Source organism: Gadus chalcogrammus, chromosome 16 (genome assembly GCF_026213295.1).
Source record: "Gadus chalcogrammus isolate NIFS_2021 chromosome 16, NIFS_Gcha_1.0, whole genome shotgun sequence".
Lineage (NCBI taxonomy): Eukaryota > Metazoa > Chordata > Actinopteri > Gadiformes > Gadidae > Gadus > Gadus chalcogrammus.
The window spans coordinates 14,143,616-14,163,615 of record NC_079427.1 but is presented as its reverse complement, the minus strand read 5'-3'; the positions used below and the strand labels follow the sequence as shown (position 1 = coordinate 14,163,615).

General features: G+C 44.1%; 1 protein-coding gene across 1 annotated transcript in view; it reads right to left on the bottom strand.

Annotated features, from left to right (window-relative positions):
• kirrel3b (kirre like nephrin family adhesion molecule 3b) overlaps window positions 1-20,000 on the bottom strand; it is a 153,085-nt gene that overhangs the window by 21,440 nt on the left and 111,645 nt on the right. Inside the window, exons 5-6 of the mRNA XM_056611492.1 lie at window positions 11,161-11,311; window positions 993-1,098 (exon numbers count right to left, since the gene is read on the bottom strand). Of these exons, the coding sequence (XP_056467467.1) occupies window positions 993-1,098; window positions 11,161-11,311 (257 nt within the window). The remainder of the gene's footprint in view (window positions 1-992; window positions 1,099-11,160; window positions 11,312-20,000) is intronic.

The following is a 20,000-nucleotide window of genomic DNA, read 5'->3' as shown; positions in this document are numbered from 1 at the left end:
CTATGCTTGGATTATGAAATCCCACACAGAAGGCCACGTATTAAGAACATACCTCCTTATTACACCTTGCTGCTTGGTTCTTCTGAGCACTTCTGAGATTTTATTCTGTTTTTTTGTTACTGTTCTATGAGTTTCTAGCATGCAGTTCACAAGTCAACAAGTATTTCTCCTACGTCTAGCAGCTGGTTAATGGTTTTGCTATTCTGCACTTTGTGTCCTGCACCCCCCTAGGCCTACACTTTGGTAATTGCTTTGCAAGGCAAACAAAAAACGCTGGAAAAATCTGCAGACAAACTGTTTCCAACAAGTCTGAAATCTGAAATCTTGGATATAGAGAGTTGACTAATGATATTTACAAGTTATGTTAGCCTATTATGATCTAAACTTTTAGGAATTGGTATAATTCATCCAAATTGTACCAGTGCTAAAATATTGTGTCTGGATGAATTCAACCAATATATTTTTCCTTCCTTCTGTTTTATATACTTTTTTGTTAAAACATCGATATCAACCAAAGATTTCCAAACATGATTTATGAATGTCAAATCTTGGGTGTAGGTTTTGTACAAACTCTTTCCTCATATACAAACTATGATAGCAACAGTTGTTGTTTTTCTAACGGAATCCTTAGATTAAATATATTTCTACCAGAGCTATGCCACCTACAAAATGTGTGACAAGTACTTGGGAATTATTTGGAGAGAAACGTTAGAAAACGAGTATAATTAAGACGGGAGAAAACAGGCACAAACAGAGTGTGCTGGTGTGGGTGCACATTCTCCTTTACTGGGTAAGTTCATGTGTGTATAAGTGTGGGTTAACATGCTCCTTCACTGGATGCAGGTAGAGATTGACAAAAAATTGCTTTCATAGACAGACAGAAAGATGAAAAGGGTAATTTAAGCTCAGGTCCTGCGGGGAGGGGAGGGGGGGGGGGAGAGAGAAAGAGAAAGAGAAAGAAATACAATCCTGAGACAGTTCATTAATCTCACCGGTAGAGGGTGACCGGAGGGTTGGCCTTTGCTGAGCAGTGGAATTTCACCAGGTTGCCCTCCAGAATTGGCTGCGGCTCCACTGAAAGATTGACAAGTGGTAGATCTGAAAGGCAAAGGCCCACACAGACAAACAGTTAGAAAACAGGGAATTTAGGAAAACATTGAAGAAACAGAGAACCGCAGGGCGACGATGCAGCCAACGTTCTTCTGTTGGGGTGGGGTTAGCTTACTGTTCTCAAACGATCCCATGTGGAATAGATGTGTTGTATGTGTTTGTGTGCTTCATGTGTGTTTGTGTGCATCATGTGTTGTAAAAATAAAGAAGAAATAAATGTATCTCCCTCTAAAACCTACATCAAATTACACTGTTATTCTTGAAAAGAAATGCCATAATAATTACAATCATTTGGGATGTATAAATAATCCTGCCAAAATTCCTATGCAGTCATTAACACCATGGTTATAAGTATGTTTGTTTGCATGTGAACTATGAAAACCAAGATGGCGATATTCATTATCAATATGAACTGTTCCTATGCAGAATTAAAGGGAAATTAGCAAACCAAAGGAAATGCGTTTCTCTGTGATAAGCAATCTGCAAATAGGAATTAATCAAAACAATGAGCAGTCTAAATGCACCCCAATTACAACAATGAACAACCACAGAGGAAGAGACAATTAAAACTATTCCTAAATGAGAACACAGATTATGCAAATCGAATAAAACACTTAATTCATATTAATTGACAAAGGTGCAATGCTTTTGATGATCAGACATTTTGAATCCTCCAAGAACCCGGTATGTAATCACGCTAAGAAGACCACCCTGTCACCACTGTGTTGTACCTCCTAAGACAAGTGACACCTTGTGTTGCAGGCATGGCCGTTTCTGAAGCCTAGTCCATGAAGCATATCAGGCAGAAGGGTCTGGGTGACAATAACAGAAAGCAACTATTATATAACGTATGCACCGCTACTATCTAAATATGCATTGTATTATCCCTTTGTCTATAGCTCAAGCATATCTATTCTAACATGACTTTCATAAACAATCAAAATAGTCAAATGAAAAGAATAGCTAATCACTTTTTCAATCATTGGGAGATCTTGTGTTGTAGCGATGTTGCTTTGCATATCAATACCAAAAAGACGCCGTGAGCTTGAGGTTAGGTTATCTATATTTAATCATGTAGATTCTATTGAGATTCATCCATTATTGAAAAATGAATATTATACAAATAATATATTGTTTTCACCATACACAGCATAACATTATTAATCACCCTCTGTGCACACTTAAATTCACTCTATTTACTTTATAGGATTTTATTGCTTGAGGACCTTTGGACAGAACGTTGACTGTGAAAACTGCTTTTCTTCCGTTCTAAAACGGTAGCATAGCAACTCTCCTTTACATCTTTCAGATTAACTGAAATAAACGTCACCGCTATTCCTGCATCAACAAGGACGCATACACTTATAAACCGCACAACACTATTTCATATGAATTGGCTCATTATTAGCCTCCTTTTACTCAAAGGAGTATGAAATAGACGAAGGCTGAAACCATTTCTTTGAGGCCATCATTAAAACCCTCGTCTTGTTAAGTATAGATACTGCTTTCCTTTTTTCCTTTTTCAGACAAACTGTATGATAAACAGGATATAATGTTCCAAAGGAGGCAGCATACTCTCTTGGTTTAAGCCAGACATCTACGTGAAAGAGGAGCACTCCACAAAATTATTTAAAAACAACGAATAAAATAAACCCATTTTAGTAGCCGTAGATACGGTAACCGCAGCAATATTCAATGCCATTTCCCTTCACTATGGTAATGCAGTGTTGGAGAGGTATGGGGATTGATCAAGGTGGAAATGGGCCAGGTGCTCTGGCTTCGGATGCATCAGACGGTTTGGATGGACGTACTGACTCACTAAGATCCCTGTTCTGTACAACATGCAGTTTTAATCAGGGAAACAGGGTTAGAAAAACAGGCTCAATCCAGAGAGCTCCTGAGATCTTCTGAAGGGAAGTGAAAAGGGACAAACACAACACACAGCCAATCCACACGCATGCCCAGCCTGCTGCATCGTTATGTTCTTCTGGGTGGCTGTGTGCGTGTGACTCACTTCTGTGTGCCTGGGACTCAGTTTGTTTGTGCGTGTGTGTGTGTCTTTTTTTTTTACCCTGTGGCTGTGCAGATGCTCTAGGCTGGCTCAGCTGCCACTAAGCCCCACAGGGGGGCTGGTCCAGGTGCTATACACCTTCTCCCTACTCCCATCCTCCCTCCCTAGCAACCACACGCACACACACACGCAAACGCGCACACCCACACCCACACACACACACACACACACACACACACACACACACACACACACACACACAAGAAAAAAACACAGTCACAGAACCAAAAGCAAACACACAGACACACACGCGCACGCACGCACGCACGCACGCACGCACGCACGCACGCACGCACGCACGCACGCACGCACGCACGCACGCACGCACGCACGCACACACACACACACACACACACACACACACACACACACACACACACACACACACACACACACACACACTAACAAACATAGAGGCATACAGCTCACTGTAGTTATTTCTATGCTTGGTTTCCCATTGCCACCAACAAAACACTGTCAACCAAACGCCCACCTTTACATCCCTGCAATCCCACCGGAGCCAGATTAGAACCGGGTGTCCGTTACGCTGCGAGCACAAACTAGGAACAAGGCGGGTCACAACACATCAACCAGTAAGACCTCTGCAGGGGGCGGGCTACCAGCTGCTTACATCTGCACACGTGTGTGTGTGTGTGTCTGTGTGCGTGTGCGTGTGTGGGGGGGGGAATGTGCAAGTTCACTTGCACATATATATTTGCATCTGTTTGAATGTGTGTTTGTGTGTGTGTGTGTGGACTTTGTGGGCACATAATTGCGGGACAAAGTTCACATATAGTGCCAAATAGTGCTGCTGCTGTGTGCGCGTGTGTGTGTGTGTTTTTGTGTGTGGGCGTCTGTTGGTGTGTGGGTGTGTGTGTGTGTGTTATAAAGAATATGGGAATGCTACCATAGCTGTGAAAGTCTGCGCTAACAGCCAGGTAGGTGTTTTAGTCGCATCATGCACAGATAATTGGATGGATGAAAAGGTTGGTGTGAAGACTTTGGTGGCAGAATGACAGATGTACGTGTGGTGGAGTTGGCTGTAGCACCAGACGGGAAGGTGAAGCGAGAGCGGGAAAGAGAGAAAATAAAAGGCAAAAGTGTTTCCCTCCGCAGGCGGTGGCGATGCACACAGGAACGTCTAAATTAATTTTGCAGTCTTAATCCAAGGTGTTTCTCTCTGTTTTTCCAACCCTAACCAAAGTTTCCTGTGTATGGAAACCAGGCGTCGCCTCATTCAGCCAAAGCCCCTCTGTAGTAGCTGATTAGGGGGCCGGGGGGAAGCAGGGTTTAAGATGATTGAGGTGTACCGCTTGACCTTCCCTGTGGGAGCCATCAGTCTCTCAGTCTCTCTCAGGATCAAGCGGTTGACACATTGTCTTTAGATCTCTTTGTGGGTTTGATGGTAATAATTCCACTGCCCAAGATGTCCTGCGGAAGAGGCACCGAGGGGGAGAGGCGTCTGCCAAAGTGTCCGCCGTGAATGTCCCCTGGAGGCAGATCAGAGGTTGTCACTTGTCCAGCCTTCCGGCCCTTCAGAGATGACAGACCTCCACTTAATAAAGAAGTCTGTTTGTCACTTTGATGCATTAATACATGAGTTGCTAAGCAAAGTCCTCCGAGGGCAACCCGAGCCATGCAGTGCTGTTAATTTGTCAGATTCGTCAAGAGAGTGGGGCGAAAACAAAAGAGGATGAGAGAGAGAGAGAGAGAGAGAGAGAGAGAGAGAGAGAGAGAGAGAGAGAGAGAGATTGAGAGAGAGAGAGAGAGAGAGAGAGAGAGAGAGAGAGAGAGAGAGAGAGAGAGATGCCACGGATGACTGGTTGGTTAGGTGGAAGGTAGGTAGGCAGGATTGATTAGGGCTGCGAAAATAACAGGTTGAATGGCAGGGGGAGGGGGAAGGGGAGGCGGCGTGTGAGTTGGCGGCCAGCTTTTGATCGGTAAGTTCAAAGCAGAGAGCAGATGGCGTTTCTTGGAACAATCTTTCGACTGCTTTTTTGGCAGATAGTTCCAACTCGAATTGCTTTTTTTTTTTTTTTGCTTCGACTCTCCCCTCCCCCATCCCCCAACCCCCCCACCCCCCCAAATCTTTTCCTACAGCTCAGTCTTCAATCTCTCCGGGTCATTGTAGACAGCTGTTCTCCGCCCGGACCGGCCTCAAGCGCTTCTCGAAATCGATGGCTCTCCCTCTTATGAAGAATGGAGGCCGGGGCTGTGCCGGGGAGCCACTAGCATGTGGCTGATAGCCTCAGCAATATGCGAGCGCAGGCTGCCTAATTGACTGGGTGGATTACTGGAGGTGGGCACGGAGGGGCAGGGACCCCTCAGGTCCAACATCTTGATTATAGTGTATGGAGACAGAGTGCAGACCATTTTACTCAGTCCATTTAATGCAGGCAGATGGTTTCCTATTTATACCGCGGGTTGTATTACAGGCGGCTCGGATCGCTCTTGGCACACCTGTGTGCATTGGAAATGTTCTACAACATGAATGTTTTATGGGGAGCCTAAGTGTGGATTATTGGAAGGCACTTTCATTTCTTTTTAACGCTGGCAAGAGGGAACGTTACAGTGTTTGCATAATGTCCTCTCCATCACATCACATGACCTCTTACTTAGGCCTACTCTTATTTTGGAGGCCTGCAATTCGCTTTTCCACTCTTCACTGCTCTTTCCTCTCGCTCTGTCTGTCTGTCTCTCTCTCTCTCTCTCTCTCTCTCTCTCTCTCTCTCTCTCTCTCTCTCTCTCTCTCTCTCTCGCCTCGCTCTATTTCTCTGTTTTCCTTACAGTTAAATTTACCATTATCTGCTTGATTAAGCAACAAGAGTGCGCGGCTGAGAGCTTCTACAAAAAACATCCCCACCCTCTGATTTCACATCTGCATGTTCTATATTCATTAGCCTCACACCCACACAAACACACACACACCCCAAGCACACAGTCCTAGATATACAAACACACACGCACAGCCCTAGATACGTACCCACACACACACGCACGCACGCACGCACGCACGCACGCACGCACGCACGCACGCACGCACGCACGCACGCACGCACACGCACACGCACACACACACACACACACATACACACACAAACACACACACACACACACACACACACACACACACACACACACACACACGTGTAGCTCCGCTTAGCTTGTTTGCACTGCAAACACATGAGGATCATCCACTTCCATATTGAGTAGGGCGCACGTGGAGCCATGCCCTGCAAACCTGCAGCCGGCCCCGAGTCGCTGGAATCCGCGGAAGGCAGCGGGGTCAAACAACCGCACGGCACCACGGAATAAAACCACCACTTCGACTGATTCATCCGCATCGCCGAGGCTGCGCGCTGTTTGCAATTCCGAGCGACTGATGATGTCATTAAAGTTTGAAGTACCGCTGGTCTGAGAGACAGAATGCTGCAGCACCAGGACGGAGTGCGGGGGCGGCCTGCATCCTGCCCCCTCTCCCCCCCACGCTATCTAATAATTACAGTAAGCTAATGGACTCGTTTGGACGGCCCAAGTCAGCAATATGTCAACGCTCTTGATTCACCTCGCCTGGTTTTAAATCCCAACCTCGCCTTTGGCAACCCCACTGGTGCGTGCCGTATTAAGATGTTCATTTGTCTAACTGGGAGGTCAGATAACCCGCGTGAACCTTCTGTGGGGTCGGAAATGCTGAGGTGGATGTAAGTCTGAGCATTAAATCTGAACGATAAGGTGAAATAGTGTTCTAAAATGCATTGGATTTCTAACTCACTTAAGCCAACAGGAAATGTGGAGGCTGATGTTTACATTACATTCATGTCTGGCCTGTTGAAACGACGCGGTTCAGAGTGGGGCCAAATGGGTTTATGATATCTTATGTAAATGCAGTAGGGAATGTTCCAGCGGGCATTAGTTAACATTTTAATTAGTTTGCTCCTTGCCGCTGCCTCTATCGCACTAAACCCAAAACGTAATTTTGAAAACTTGGATTGGGAAAAAATAATCATAATTTATAGTATATTCTGGTAATTATGGACCAAAAAATAATCCAAAGTCCACACAAAACATGGTGGGTTTTCCAAGGTCAGGTAAGGTCAGGGATCGGCTATTGCATTACTTGAGGTAATACAAATCTAGCAAAATATTAACATAATTCTTATCAATTAATTTACTGATTTATTACATTTTACTTAATTTAATAAACCATGTACGGTGGTATTGATTTATAATTCTTGATTTCAGCACAATATCGAACCAGATGACTATCAGGAGTGCTAAACATGTGTTTAACAATGTTAAACACATGCAAAACCAAATCAAGTTCAGACCTTGGATCTTCTTTCTACAGTGGCACTATTTATGTAAATAGAAAATGGACTGCATTAATATGGCACTTTTCTAACCAGTGGCCACTTAAAGCGCTTTACAATGCTGCCTAACATTCACCCATTAATGCACACATTCACTCACCAACAGCGGTGTCAGCCACGCAATGTGACAGTCAGCTCGTCAGGATTGGTTAGGGTTAGGTGTCTTGCTAAGGGACACCTCGACACTAAGCTAAAAGGAGCCGGGGATCTAACTAGCAATCTTCTGGTTACCAGCCAACCCGCTCTACCTCCTGAGACAAATGCTGCCCACGCCCAATTATAAGCATTCAATGTCAAAAATCAGATAAAATTATACTTTTGCCATCCTTGTGAATGTGATGAAGTGAAAGAGGAGACTATCAACACCTGGACTGGGTCAGTACTGACGAGTACATTTAGACATGGATGAAGAAATGCAAAGCAAATATGTATGCTCAGGCCTACTAGCCCAGTATAAGATATGCTGTCCTCTGCAGCCTCTTCCTACTGCAACAAATCCAACAGCATGTGCTACTATAGATCAAGAGCTGGGCCAGGATGTCTCTTTCTGTATATCGGTACAGACGTGATGTCACATTGACCTTTGCCCTTCTCCACAATTCACTCCCCCGTACCTGACTTCTACATTTCTCTCCATAACGAATAGCTACAATTTACACATTGTAAGATATATAGGCTAACAATAGAGCATTTATGGAGGGCAGGCGGGTCATGGGGACAGAAAATACACATTTTCTCTACACAGCTTCTTGGTTAAAGTTAAGGGGGTCGGGATAGATAGGAGGTAGACCAGTTATCTTGTATCCAAATGATTGCTAGTTCGATCCCCAGCTCCTCCTAGCTGAGTGTTGATGTGTCCCTGAGCAAGACACTTAACCCACACACCGTCGGTGTGTCAAATTAACCGATATAAGCGTCTGCTAAATGCCGTAATTGTAAAGTTAGAAACGACAGCATGGCTACCGTGCACACGGTTCAACTTGGTACTTCTGCAGACTTGATGACATGAGTCATCCTTCTGCAGACATGTGAGCACGCCATGCATAAGTCCCACCAGGCGTATGACCTGCATCGCTTGTCATGCGACGACAAGCCCAAACGCTTCAGTATGCCACGAGTACTGCTCCGCTGGGAACAGCTGCATCTCATGAATATTATCCTCATCATGCCCCAGAGGCCGGGTGGCTCTCCACCCCCGTGGATGAGCTACCAGCCCGATACCAATAGCCTCTGTTTGGGGCAGTTGTTGACAGAAGTATAGAGGAACCCCCATGTCTGACCTTCACCCTGTGACAATGCAGGGTCGATCATTTATTGACCAGAACATCGCTTTTTGTTTTAACAACAATACAAGACAGTCTACGCACTGTGACACAAACACATACACAAGCTTGACAGACAGACAGACAGACAGACGGACGGACGGACGGACGGACGGACGGACGCACGCACGCACGCACGCACGCACGCACGCACGCACGCACGCACGCACGCACGCACGCACGCACGCACGCACGCACGCACGCACGCACGCACGCACGCACGCACGCACGCACGCACGCACAGCAACACACACACACACACCCACACACAGTACTTAGGTCTCGGCTGTCAGTTGAACCGTTGATTACATCTGGGTGGATGGATCGGTGAAAGTCCATCACCCATCACAATGAGCTCTGACCGCAAAACTCATTTGGATAATTACTTAGACCATTTACACTAGGATATTGAAATGACATGCACTGATGCCCACACACAGTAAAACAGAACCCACCCACACGACCACACACACAGCCACACTTGCACACACTCACACACCTGCTCCTAAGTTCCGGTATAGTGTTCTGGGAGTTCTCTCGCACTAAGCAGCGATTATGGCTATCTTGGCTGTAACATTACTCAGCCCCTGTTTTAATGGCCGTGAGTAGAGCAATACGCCTCTACGTTGTTGAAACAAATAACCAGGGCGAAGGTGTAACCACAGTTCTGATTGAGCCATAACCGAACCCAGGGGGGTAACTGGTTGTTTGTGTTATTTGTTTTTGTATCCGTGTGTGTTGTTGATGAAGTGAGCGTGTAGCACATTTTGTGTGCTTCGCGTCGCATCAGCTGAGGCTAGTGCACCGCTAATCAAATGAGTCAGAATTGGGAGGTTTTTCAATTGACACCCAGCGAGCGTGAATCAAAGTTCAATTACAGCATGGTTCCATTACAGCACAGCTCCATGTCTGCAGCGCTCCAATGAGGAGCTCTTTTTAAACACAGACCAAAAGGGCTGTGCTGGGAACTGGGATTCACCCTACCTGTGTGTGTGGGGAGAGGGGAGTGGGTGGACTGGAGAGGGTTGATTGAGGGGGGGGGGGGGGGGGGGGGGGGGGGAGCACTAAAACCGGTTGAACGGCAGATGGAAAAGCACTTGCACGTTAACAATTGCGCCCGTAACTCACGCCAATGTGTTGCGTACGACTACAATAAATGTGTTTAATCATTCTAATTGTATAACACGCTCGTTTTAACGCGGCGATAATAGAGTTCCCCACAACCCCTTGTTCTTCTCCTTGTTTATTTATTTATTTCCAGATGTCGGGTTAAACCATGGTTCGAGGAGGTGATAGCTTCGTGGCGGAGACCACCCCTAGCAGAGAGAGGCCGTTACAACGCGAGACGTGCGGTCATTTGACATTCCCCTCTCACTGCGTGCTACGGCAACACGATGGGGACAAACGGCCAAAGGTTCCAAAAAACACCAACAACTCTTCATCACTTTACACCGGCACCTCACACGGCCCCTACTCTAGAGAACGGGGCCGCCAGAAGTAATGGCTGTCTAAATAGCATTTTCTGCTTTATTAGTCATACTTAATAGTGTTGAAGGCGGGCTGTGAGTGATGCAAAAAAAATCCCTTTGTTCATAAGCCGTTTATTTTTTTATTTTTTTGGGACTGGGGAACAGCTCTCGATCAAAAAAAAGATTCCCTGACAATTGAGGCTCAATGTATTTTACACGCTGGGCTTACTTTGCCTTTCTTCTTTCTTTTTTTATTCTCTTTTTCGAAGGGGAATTGTGCACGCTCACATCACAAAGATTGATGGGACAGGCGGGGAAATAAAAGGGGTGGGGGAATATGTGCATAGCGCCATGGTAGAGAGGGAGCCAGACCAAAGAGAAAATCACATTCATTTTAGATGGACAAGCTCCTTCAATATTTTATCACAAAAGCCGGGCCGCGCTTTCTGACCCACCCACAATGAAACGAAAATGGAAACCAATTATAAACGGCCGTCTGGGGCGTCAAGTGAAACTCGGAAATATGTTTGCAGAGGGACTCGGCATATATGTGTTGGTCAAACACCTTTACAACCTGGAACCTCATCATCCTCAGAGGGTAGTAGCCTCTGAGAGGTAAATGCTTGTTTCAATACGTACTAGCATGTTAATAGAGCCACTAGGCGCTCTGTGGAGCAACATGGGCAGCCAGCGCAGAGGAATGGAGCCGGAGAACACAGCAAAATAATGTGTGTGTGTGTGTACGTGTGTGTGTGTGTGTGTGTGTGTGTGTGTGTGTGTGTGTGTGTGTGTGTGTGTGTGTGTGTGTGTATTCTTACGTTGGATGTCGATGGTGACACTGGTCTCCTTTCCGTTGGGGACGGCCTTGTTGGAGGCCTTGCAGATGATCTGCTGGCCCGTCTCCATGTTGGTGGGGGACAGGTACAGGGTGCTCACCGTGCTCTCCCTCCTGCCGTCCCGCAGCAACGTCTAGACAGCGACCCAGATGAGGATTAAGGTCAGGAGAGCGTTTGCCAGTAACATTCAAATTAACCTTCAGGGAGGGGAGCGGGTTCATGGCTTTAAAATCGTATTAGGTTGTGAAATTGCAGTTTAATCAGGCCGGTTTGGTTTGGACTGGTCTGGTTTAATTTAGAAGAGCAAAACATGAAAGAGAAGTTTGAGTCAAAGGACCACTATTTTACCACCAAGTGTGATGTTGATTAGCCATTACAAGCCGTTTCTACCCTCGAATGACTTCACAGGCGGCGGGAGTGTCCACCCAGATAGATGTATGATGGATAGAACAGCCGGCTTGGTGGTTCAGTCCACTGGGTAGGATGGCAGCTTGATCTATCTATCAAACATCTGGGTGGACGCCTCCATGTTTGACGTCACTAGATGGGGGATTGCAAGATGTTGGAATGGCAAATCAACATCACACTTGGTGGTGAAATAAGGGACCATCAAATAAAGAAAACGAATGACAGGAGAATGCTTCTGATTAAATAATTATTTTTGTGTTGTACAATTAAAGCGTCAAAAGACCTTCATTCATTAAATTGGCAACAGTCTTGATATACCTATATTTTTTAAGCTCCTGCTCTTAGGTGTGAGACGTATCAGAAAAATGAATAAACAGCCATACCGGGAAACTATCTTAAACTTTTCATCCCCCCCTTTATGGAGCCCAGCATATCAACAATATCAGGGAATTGAAGGAGTTGAGTTTCGGGAGTCCATTTCTTTCTTTTTATGTAAAGGACCGGGACACCAGAGATTAATGGCGGTCCCGCTGAAGCCTTGGTGCTCACCTCTAAAGCAGAAGGCATTAGCTGTCAGATGTGTGATGTGTCAATGTAATATCCTTTCTCAAGCAATCAGAATTGTTTCCCCCTTTGCCCTAAACCTGTCTAAAGACATTAATCTTAGAGGAGGGGAATAGTTGGCTTCTGCATGGAATGCAACGCCGCACAACATTGTAAATTGATAATTTTTCATATCACCGAATATATCTACCCTGAAGCGTGCGCAGACGGCCTCTTTGCACATAAGACAGGGAGGGGAGAATGGCGACGGGAGGAACGCAATTTAAGAAAAGTAAAGTGAAGTTCGGCTTCAAATGTTTTCTGTCCGAATGAAGAAAACACGGAAATGTTTTCTGTTCATTCACCTTTCTTTTGTACACATTGCCATCTTTCATTTCCCCAAGAAACATCAACAGTGCTGACATGATATTATGAAGGAGGTGCGATGCTGGCTATTAGCTGTGATATGAATGGAGTTTGACTAACCACTGCCTAACACTAGATCGATCTTCCACACATAAGGGACTGAAATACATGGTAATGTGCGCTGCGAAAATAATTAGTTGCTTTATTCGAAGGGAGTCTTTCCACAAACCCATCACTTCTTGCGCTATTAAAAGTAAATTGCTCCTAATTATTCAAAAAAACTCACCAAGATGGAGGACAGGTGATAGTAATGGGATATTACGGAGGAAAAGTTACTGTAAAGTGCAAGCGTTTTAATGAGTGAATGTTGAATGTTGAGATGTTGAAATTAAATACAATTTAGCACTCGTGGAGGGTAGAGGGAAACAATGTACTTTTTTTTTAGTTTAGTTAAAATCTGTTTTAGGTTCATGCTAACTTTTGGAATGCATCGCAGTTGGTATAACAAGAGCTAATAACGTAAGTTAGAAAGAATTTCATGTTTAATTTGATGTATCTACAATAATTTACCATGTGAATCACTTCAGAAAAAAAACAAACATGCGAACAACGTGACCATGACATTAAACTAAACAGCAACAAGGACACAAAAGGAGCATGTTTATTTGATATCTCCTGATTCGAAAGCTATTACCATGGCAGATCCATTTTTTATCCACCTAGTTAATATCGCACAATAGCTCAATTGACGAAAGAGATCGACTTCATCTGGTGAAAAATGCAGTGAACCCCTCGCTGCCCCTCTTCGATCACATCTGCTGTGTAGTCATCTTCATCTGCTCTTTGTGGGAGAAAAAACCCATCGGGGCAGATGTCTTTCCTTTGTCTGCTGTTGATGTACCATCCGACTCTTTCTTCTCCAGAGAAATAACAGCCCTAGCGTTTTAATTGAGCCCATTGCCTTTTAATGGTACGCAATCAAGATAGTGGGAGAGGGAGAAAAGCAAGGAGACATATTTAGGCTCTGCGCAGGTGTTTGCCATCCATCAGCCCGGTATCAGCTCAAAAAAACACCTCAATATCGCTCCTCAATCTCGGAGAGGAAGCAGAAAGCAGGAAGAACACTCTCCGCCCACCATTAGCCAGGCGGCGTCTCAGGCTACGGCTTCATTCAGATGGGCTCGCTGCCGCATCCCAGCCCAATCAATGGCGTTTATCTGCTCTTCGAAAGGAGCCGATAATGGGATAAGACAAGCGCACAGAGTGAGGTGGAGGGGTGGAGGGGTGGAAAGGGGGAAGGAGGAGGGGGTGGTAGCGGAGGAGGCGGTGTTAGTACTCTAAAGTGCCTGGTGGTTTCATGTCCTTTAATGAAAATAGAACACGGCGGTGATGACTTCATGATTAACTGACAGGTGAGGTGGGAGGGGGGCGGGGGGAGGAGGCCACCAGTGCACATGTCACTCAAGGAAGCTACGGGGGGAGGGGTCAAGAGACCACCGCGCCGTGGCTAATAGCGAGGGAGACGGGCATGCGAGGCACATTGTAGCTATACTGCCCGAAAGTGGTTTGAAAAAAGAAAAACTCATAATGGGCTATTAGTATTGCCGTGTCTATAAATAGAGTTCATGAGAGTTCAGGATGTGTGCAAAAGCAGATTGTGTTACGAGTACGATGAAGATGACGATGGTGATGATGATGATGATGATGATGATGATGATGATGATGATGATGATGATGAGGATGAGGATGAGGATGAGGAGAGAACAGTGGTTGTGAGTGTTGCCGGTACAATCCGAGGACGGCTCTGGAATTGTTCAGTCACCTATGATCTCTACAGGAACATCTGCTTGTCTCGTGTGATGGGATTTTTTTGCGGCAGGGAGGACCCAAATCTTTTGCAAATCCTGTAAGCATATCTGAAGGGGATTCGCACTCAGATCTTAGCGGTGTCTGCTCTGTCGAGTCAAACGGCTAACCATGACACACGGCATCATCGAAGCATGCTACAGCTGGGCCCGCATGTCCCCGAAGATGGCAGAATCATTTGCAACACAATGAAGAAATCACAGACCGGATGACGGGTCATGGTATTACGTGGCGAGCTCAGTGTCTCAGCATGAGAAAGTTAACTTGAAGCGGGGTTTGAAGTAAAGTAATTGACACACACCTCAATGCTTACCTTGGAGTACATGGCCCCGTTCAGGACCTCCCCGTTCCGGATCCAGATGATGGAGGCGGCCGGCTTGGCGTTGTCGGCGTGGCAGGTCAAGTTGAGTGGATCGCCTGCTCTGAGGCTCACCACAGGACCCCCACTGATCACTGGATCCTCAGGGGCCACTGCAGCGGGAGAGAGAGAGAGAGAGAGAGAGAGAGAGAGAGAGAGAGAGAGAGAGAGAGAGAGAGAGAGAGAGAGAGATTAATTAACAACCAATTACCTTTAATTGTTTTTTAAAAAATATGATATGGAGATAATTAGGAAGAAATTGATTATGTAAATATAGCCAATGTCATTCAGAGAAAAACTAAATAGATGGTAGATTTAAGTTATTTCCGCATTGTCTGATGTTGTTGATTTTGTTAATTATATGTGCATATAGAGATGAAAGAAACTTAACACTAATTACTTAGTTTTTCAATTACGGCTTTCTTTATTCTAACTGAAGTGAATTATTGATTAAAAACTTATTACGGTGTGAACCTTTTAACATAGTGAGCTTGGATACCTGCCTGGTAGAGAACTAACTTGAGCGCACATATTGTACATTAAATTACTGCGTATAAAAAGCTTACTTGATAGACATATATGAGAGCCATATGGTGCATTCAATTTTGGAGTTGCACAAGTAAAGAGAATATGGATTTTCATTTGATGTTGAAGTTCTTCATTCCCGACATGTTTTAATTAAAATTGTCAAGATTGTTTATAATCCACAGATAGTGTTGCCAGAAAATCAAGCAATTTCGAACCCAATCAAATTACCCCACTGCACGAGTTCTTAATCCATAATTTATCATAACCAGCTGAAGATGTTCTAACCTAACTGTATCTATTAATTATCTGAATACTATTTCCCCAACTCTCATCAGATCAGCAGTTTCATGCCTATTTTTAACAGAATTTCATGCTGGCACAAAATATATCGGGTAACTTTAAAATAAGCTGTAGAACTATTTCTAGGTTACTCACAATTAATGCCATACTATTTACAAGAAGGAAATGGTCTAGAGGGGGCTATCTTATGAGTATAGGCCAAAGAGGGACCATAAAATATGAATTTATTCTGCTCTTGCTAACAATACAGCTATTATATTGATCCTTCATTTTTCCTAACCATCGAAATGACGCTGAATATGAATACATTTTATCCATATCAGTGAACAAACATTAAAGTTTTTGTTCTCATGCCCATATTAGTTTAACCTGAATAGCATCAATCACAAAACAAACGCTATTCATTTTCAAGACTCATTGCTTCCAATTTTAGGCGTTAGGGGCATAGTGTTTGGTTTTCAAATGTAGCATTTATTCTGGTCCCTTACTCCAATACCCTTTCATCTGGTCCTCATTAAAATGCACCGAGGTGGGAGCAAGGCAGAGGAATTAGAGGTCAGCACTCGTAGATCACACAAAAGAGAGTTTGCTGATCTCTGCAAGTGCAGCAGAATCTTGGTGGGAATATGGTCACCTTGTTATTCTGTATCAGCAATTGGAAACAAGGTCAAGACGATTGTTTTGGCATTTCCATATCTTAAACATAGAACTGTGCAGTATGCAGATAAGGCCCATGGCTCTCTGTGAAAGGACTGCTGAGATGGGTGATTCAATAGACGTTATTTATCCTGCTCTGTTCATTCCCATCATACTTTTTATGTCACACTTTGGGTTCAATTTGCCCCCCACTACTGCTGGTTCAGCACTATGCTCATTGCTCACTAGAACATACTGAGACATCCTTGCATACATGAATACAATCAATGACAGACATGACATATGTGAGCATCAACATATCACATTATGTGTGAGGCGGACATGTTCAGTTGGCACATTTGATAAAGAAACCCATTGATAGTTTATTTGGAATGATGTAAATTGATTAATTAACCCTTCTGCACGTACCAATATAGACTGAAGATTTTCCTGGGTAAATCAGACCCTATAGGCATGGCTTCTTAACCATTCTGCCCTCCCAATAAAGACCACATTTTTACCTGGGTCTGGAAGGTGTGTGAAACCACGTGTTGAATTTCTTCAATTCACATTCAGAGTCATATTCATTAAAAAGAAAAACTTAAGAGACAAATTTGTATTTAAATGTTTAAGACACACGTTTTTCCAAAATAAACATTGCAGCCTCATTCTTCATCTCCGTCATTTGACAAAAGGTTTATATTGTGACTGACACTTCTCAGTTGCTAATGACAGCCTTGATGTAAAAAGTAATGCATTCCTGCATAAGAGGTTGAAGATTGAATTTTCTTACCCAATATGCGATAATTTAAAGCTAGCTTAAGCGTTGAGATAGTTCTTTGATTAAACCTACACTGGGACTTTTTTGACACTCGGGCTGTCTATTTTGGTTTCTAAAGGGCATCAAATTAACACTTTGCCGTACCCACATATCGGATTTGGCAGTAGTAGTTGGGTTAGCTGTTTGGATTGATTGCTCTTGTTTAATTATGGGGGTGTATGGCTGAAACGCCAGCACCGATCACACGGGCAGACTGAAACCTGTTTGACTAATTTTACAAATATTCACTTAACGTTTGGCAACGGAAAGCATGACAGCTTTAAAGATTTTGTTACAGATCAAAATGAATCATTCATCATTTGATTAAAAAGCCTTTAGGGGGGGTTTATTGCTATTTTCCTTACAGATGTCAAGTCATCTTGGATTAGCAGACATAACAAATGGGGGAATTAATGGGAGAATTGTCAATTTATTTGTAAGGATTCCAAATATTCTAAATGCTTGCCACCGGATTGGTTTCTAGGCAACACCGGATGGAATGGAGTTTCAAGCATATGGAACACAGACAGAACAATCGTACATGGCCACGATGACCGATGAATCAAGTAAAAACAGAAGTGCTGTACCACCAACATATCTCACACTGTTATATGTTTTAAGTAGTGCGTCTGCCTTCATGAAACCAACCTATAAATAGTAAAGCAGTACAAAATCATATATATATATATATACATAAAAATATATATATATATATACAAATAAACATAACCCTGCCAACACATAACTGCGTTTGTGTTCACCTTTATCTACTCTTGAGGACGTTTTTTAAGGCAGCATTAAACTAATGGTGAGCCCCATTGTCTCATCCCGTATGAGACAATGGGGCTTAATTCATGTTCTTCCTCCTGCCACTACTACCGTGGTGTCACTGAACACAACCACATGTAGTGACCATCAACGCCTTGCCCGGCCCACTCCTCCGCGAAAGGAAACACTGAAGTCAGACTGATTGGATTTCAGTTAGATCATTTATTTTTAGTGTATAATCAAAGAGATCCATAAACGGGAGCAAGGCGTATTGATGTGTAATTAACACAACAGCGCAAGGCCAGTAAGTCTGTCGCTTTCCAGGAATAGGGGTCTGAGTAAAGGTTATAAAAGCTGCTCCTCGGCTCTGTCCTCCCCAGAGACAATTCAATTCCCCAGACTGCTCTCTCTCTCTCTCTCTCTCTCTCTCTCTCTCTCTCTCTCTCTCTCTCTCTCTCTCTCTCTCTCTCTCTCTCGCCTTAGATTGGTCTTACGGGAACTCGATGGCAGGAGCCATCCTGGCTCAGGTCTTAACGGTTCTTTTAGGTCCAGTTTTTTAGGGTCGTGTAACGAATGGCATCGCTGATGGCACTGGCTTACTACGGGTCAAAAGGAACTGGAAACGACGGCATGGAGAGGGGAAGAGTTCTGCATACCCTGGCAGTGTGGAAGCGTGAAAAGGCTAGGAAAGGCGTTTTTGGCGGCAAACAAACGATATAGAGTTGGAAAGGCAAAACATTGGCTGCGGGCGCTATCGCTGCGGCGCCGGGGTGCTTCAGCTACGGCCAGAGCAACAATGAGGCTTCCTGATTCGCCCGTCACATTTTTTGTCAAAGAGATGCTACGGCTGCCGCCCGCCTGTCACGCCCGTGGTAACAGCTCGCAGTGTTTGTGATAGATCGATCAGGGATTGGAGAGAAAACGGAGAAAATAGCAAATCCTCAGGAGAGAAACACCCAGTGAAGGCGGGTCCCAAAGACAAGTGCTGGCTCAATGCACAAATCGCTTCCAGCTCTGTCACTGTACACCTGTTTGGAGAGCCGCAGGATGCGACGACAGATGTGCGTGTCTGCATAGGAATAAAGTGTAGAACTGAGGAGTATTTTTCTTTTCACACAGATCTGTTCGATGCCTGGTTGATTTTAAATAACTTAGCCGAGATCAGCTGACACCTTTTACAACCTGCTTGGTTTTTTGTGTTGGCGATCTGTGATTGGACTGCCAAATTAGGCAGTAGACCGTCGATGAAATGTTGTGTTGGGAGTAGTGATGAAAACTGAAGAGCAAACCCCTCAAGATGAATCGGCATAAGGTTAAGAGTGAAGAAACAGCAGAGCTGTTAGAAATGTGAAGATAATGAAGGGAACAGGTGGGACTCTGGCAGCGTTGGTAGAGGTTGTGATGACATTACTGCTACTGCTACGCTACTGTCATGCTACTTTTAAACAACAATGTACTGTATATAAACAAAAAGGACCATGACATTGAAAAATCTGAGTATTATTATTATAAATAGCTTATATTTTAGTACAACTGCAATGAATAAAGAGGTTAAACAGAGTTAATGTTCATGTTCTATTAGGTTGAACATTATTCTTGCTTAGTAGAAACCGTGAAAAACTTCAGATGCAATCTTTAGAGCATAATGATGCATCTGCTCTCTAACCATCACAGATATTAGACTTATAGTGCAGGACAGCTGAAATGGCAAAAAGGCAAATGCTACAAATGTTACTGCCACATTTCCACCCACAGTGAATAGAGATTAGGAGGCCTTATCTTTCCACACTGTATAAGATCTAAAAAATTTTTTTGTTGAGAACAGATAAGCCACATAGAACTGTAACAGGCGCTTCTTTGTTCATTGTGAACAGATAAATGGCTAAATCTTTGATCCATGCCATACCGTCATTGGACTTGGAAGATGCAGAAGAGAAAGAGTAGAAAGAGTGAAAAAGGGCGAGACAGCGAGAAAAGTAATTTGAAGAGTTGGAAGGAGCCAATTAAATGAATATGAAAAGATGTTACGATAGCATAAAACAACAAAAACATATAGATGGATGGATATGGATGGATGAACTTTTCTGTCGGGAAGGATTATGTGTTGCTTTAACGCTTCACAATGGTACATCTAAACCTTTTTTGCAGAAATTCAAATGAATACAACCGAAACCTTGCACAGGACATCTTAATCCAATGGCAAAGATAGCAACTTGAATTCTCCCTGTA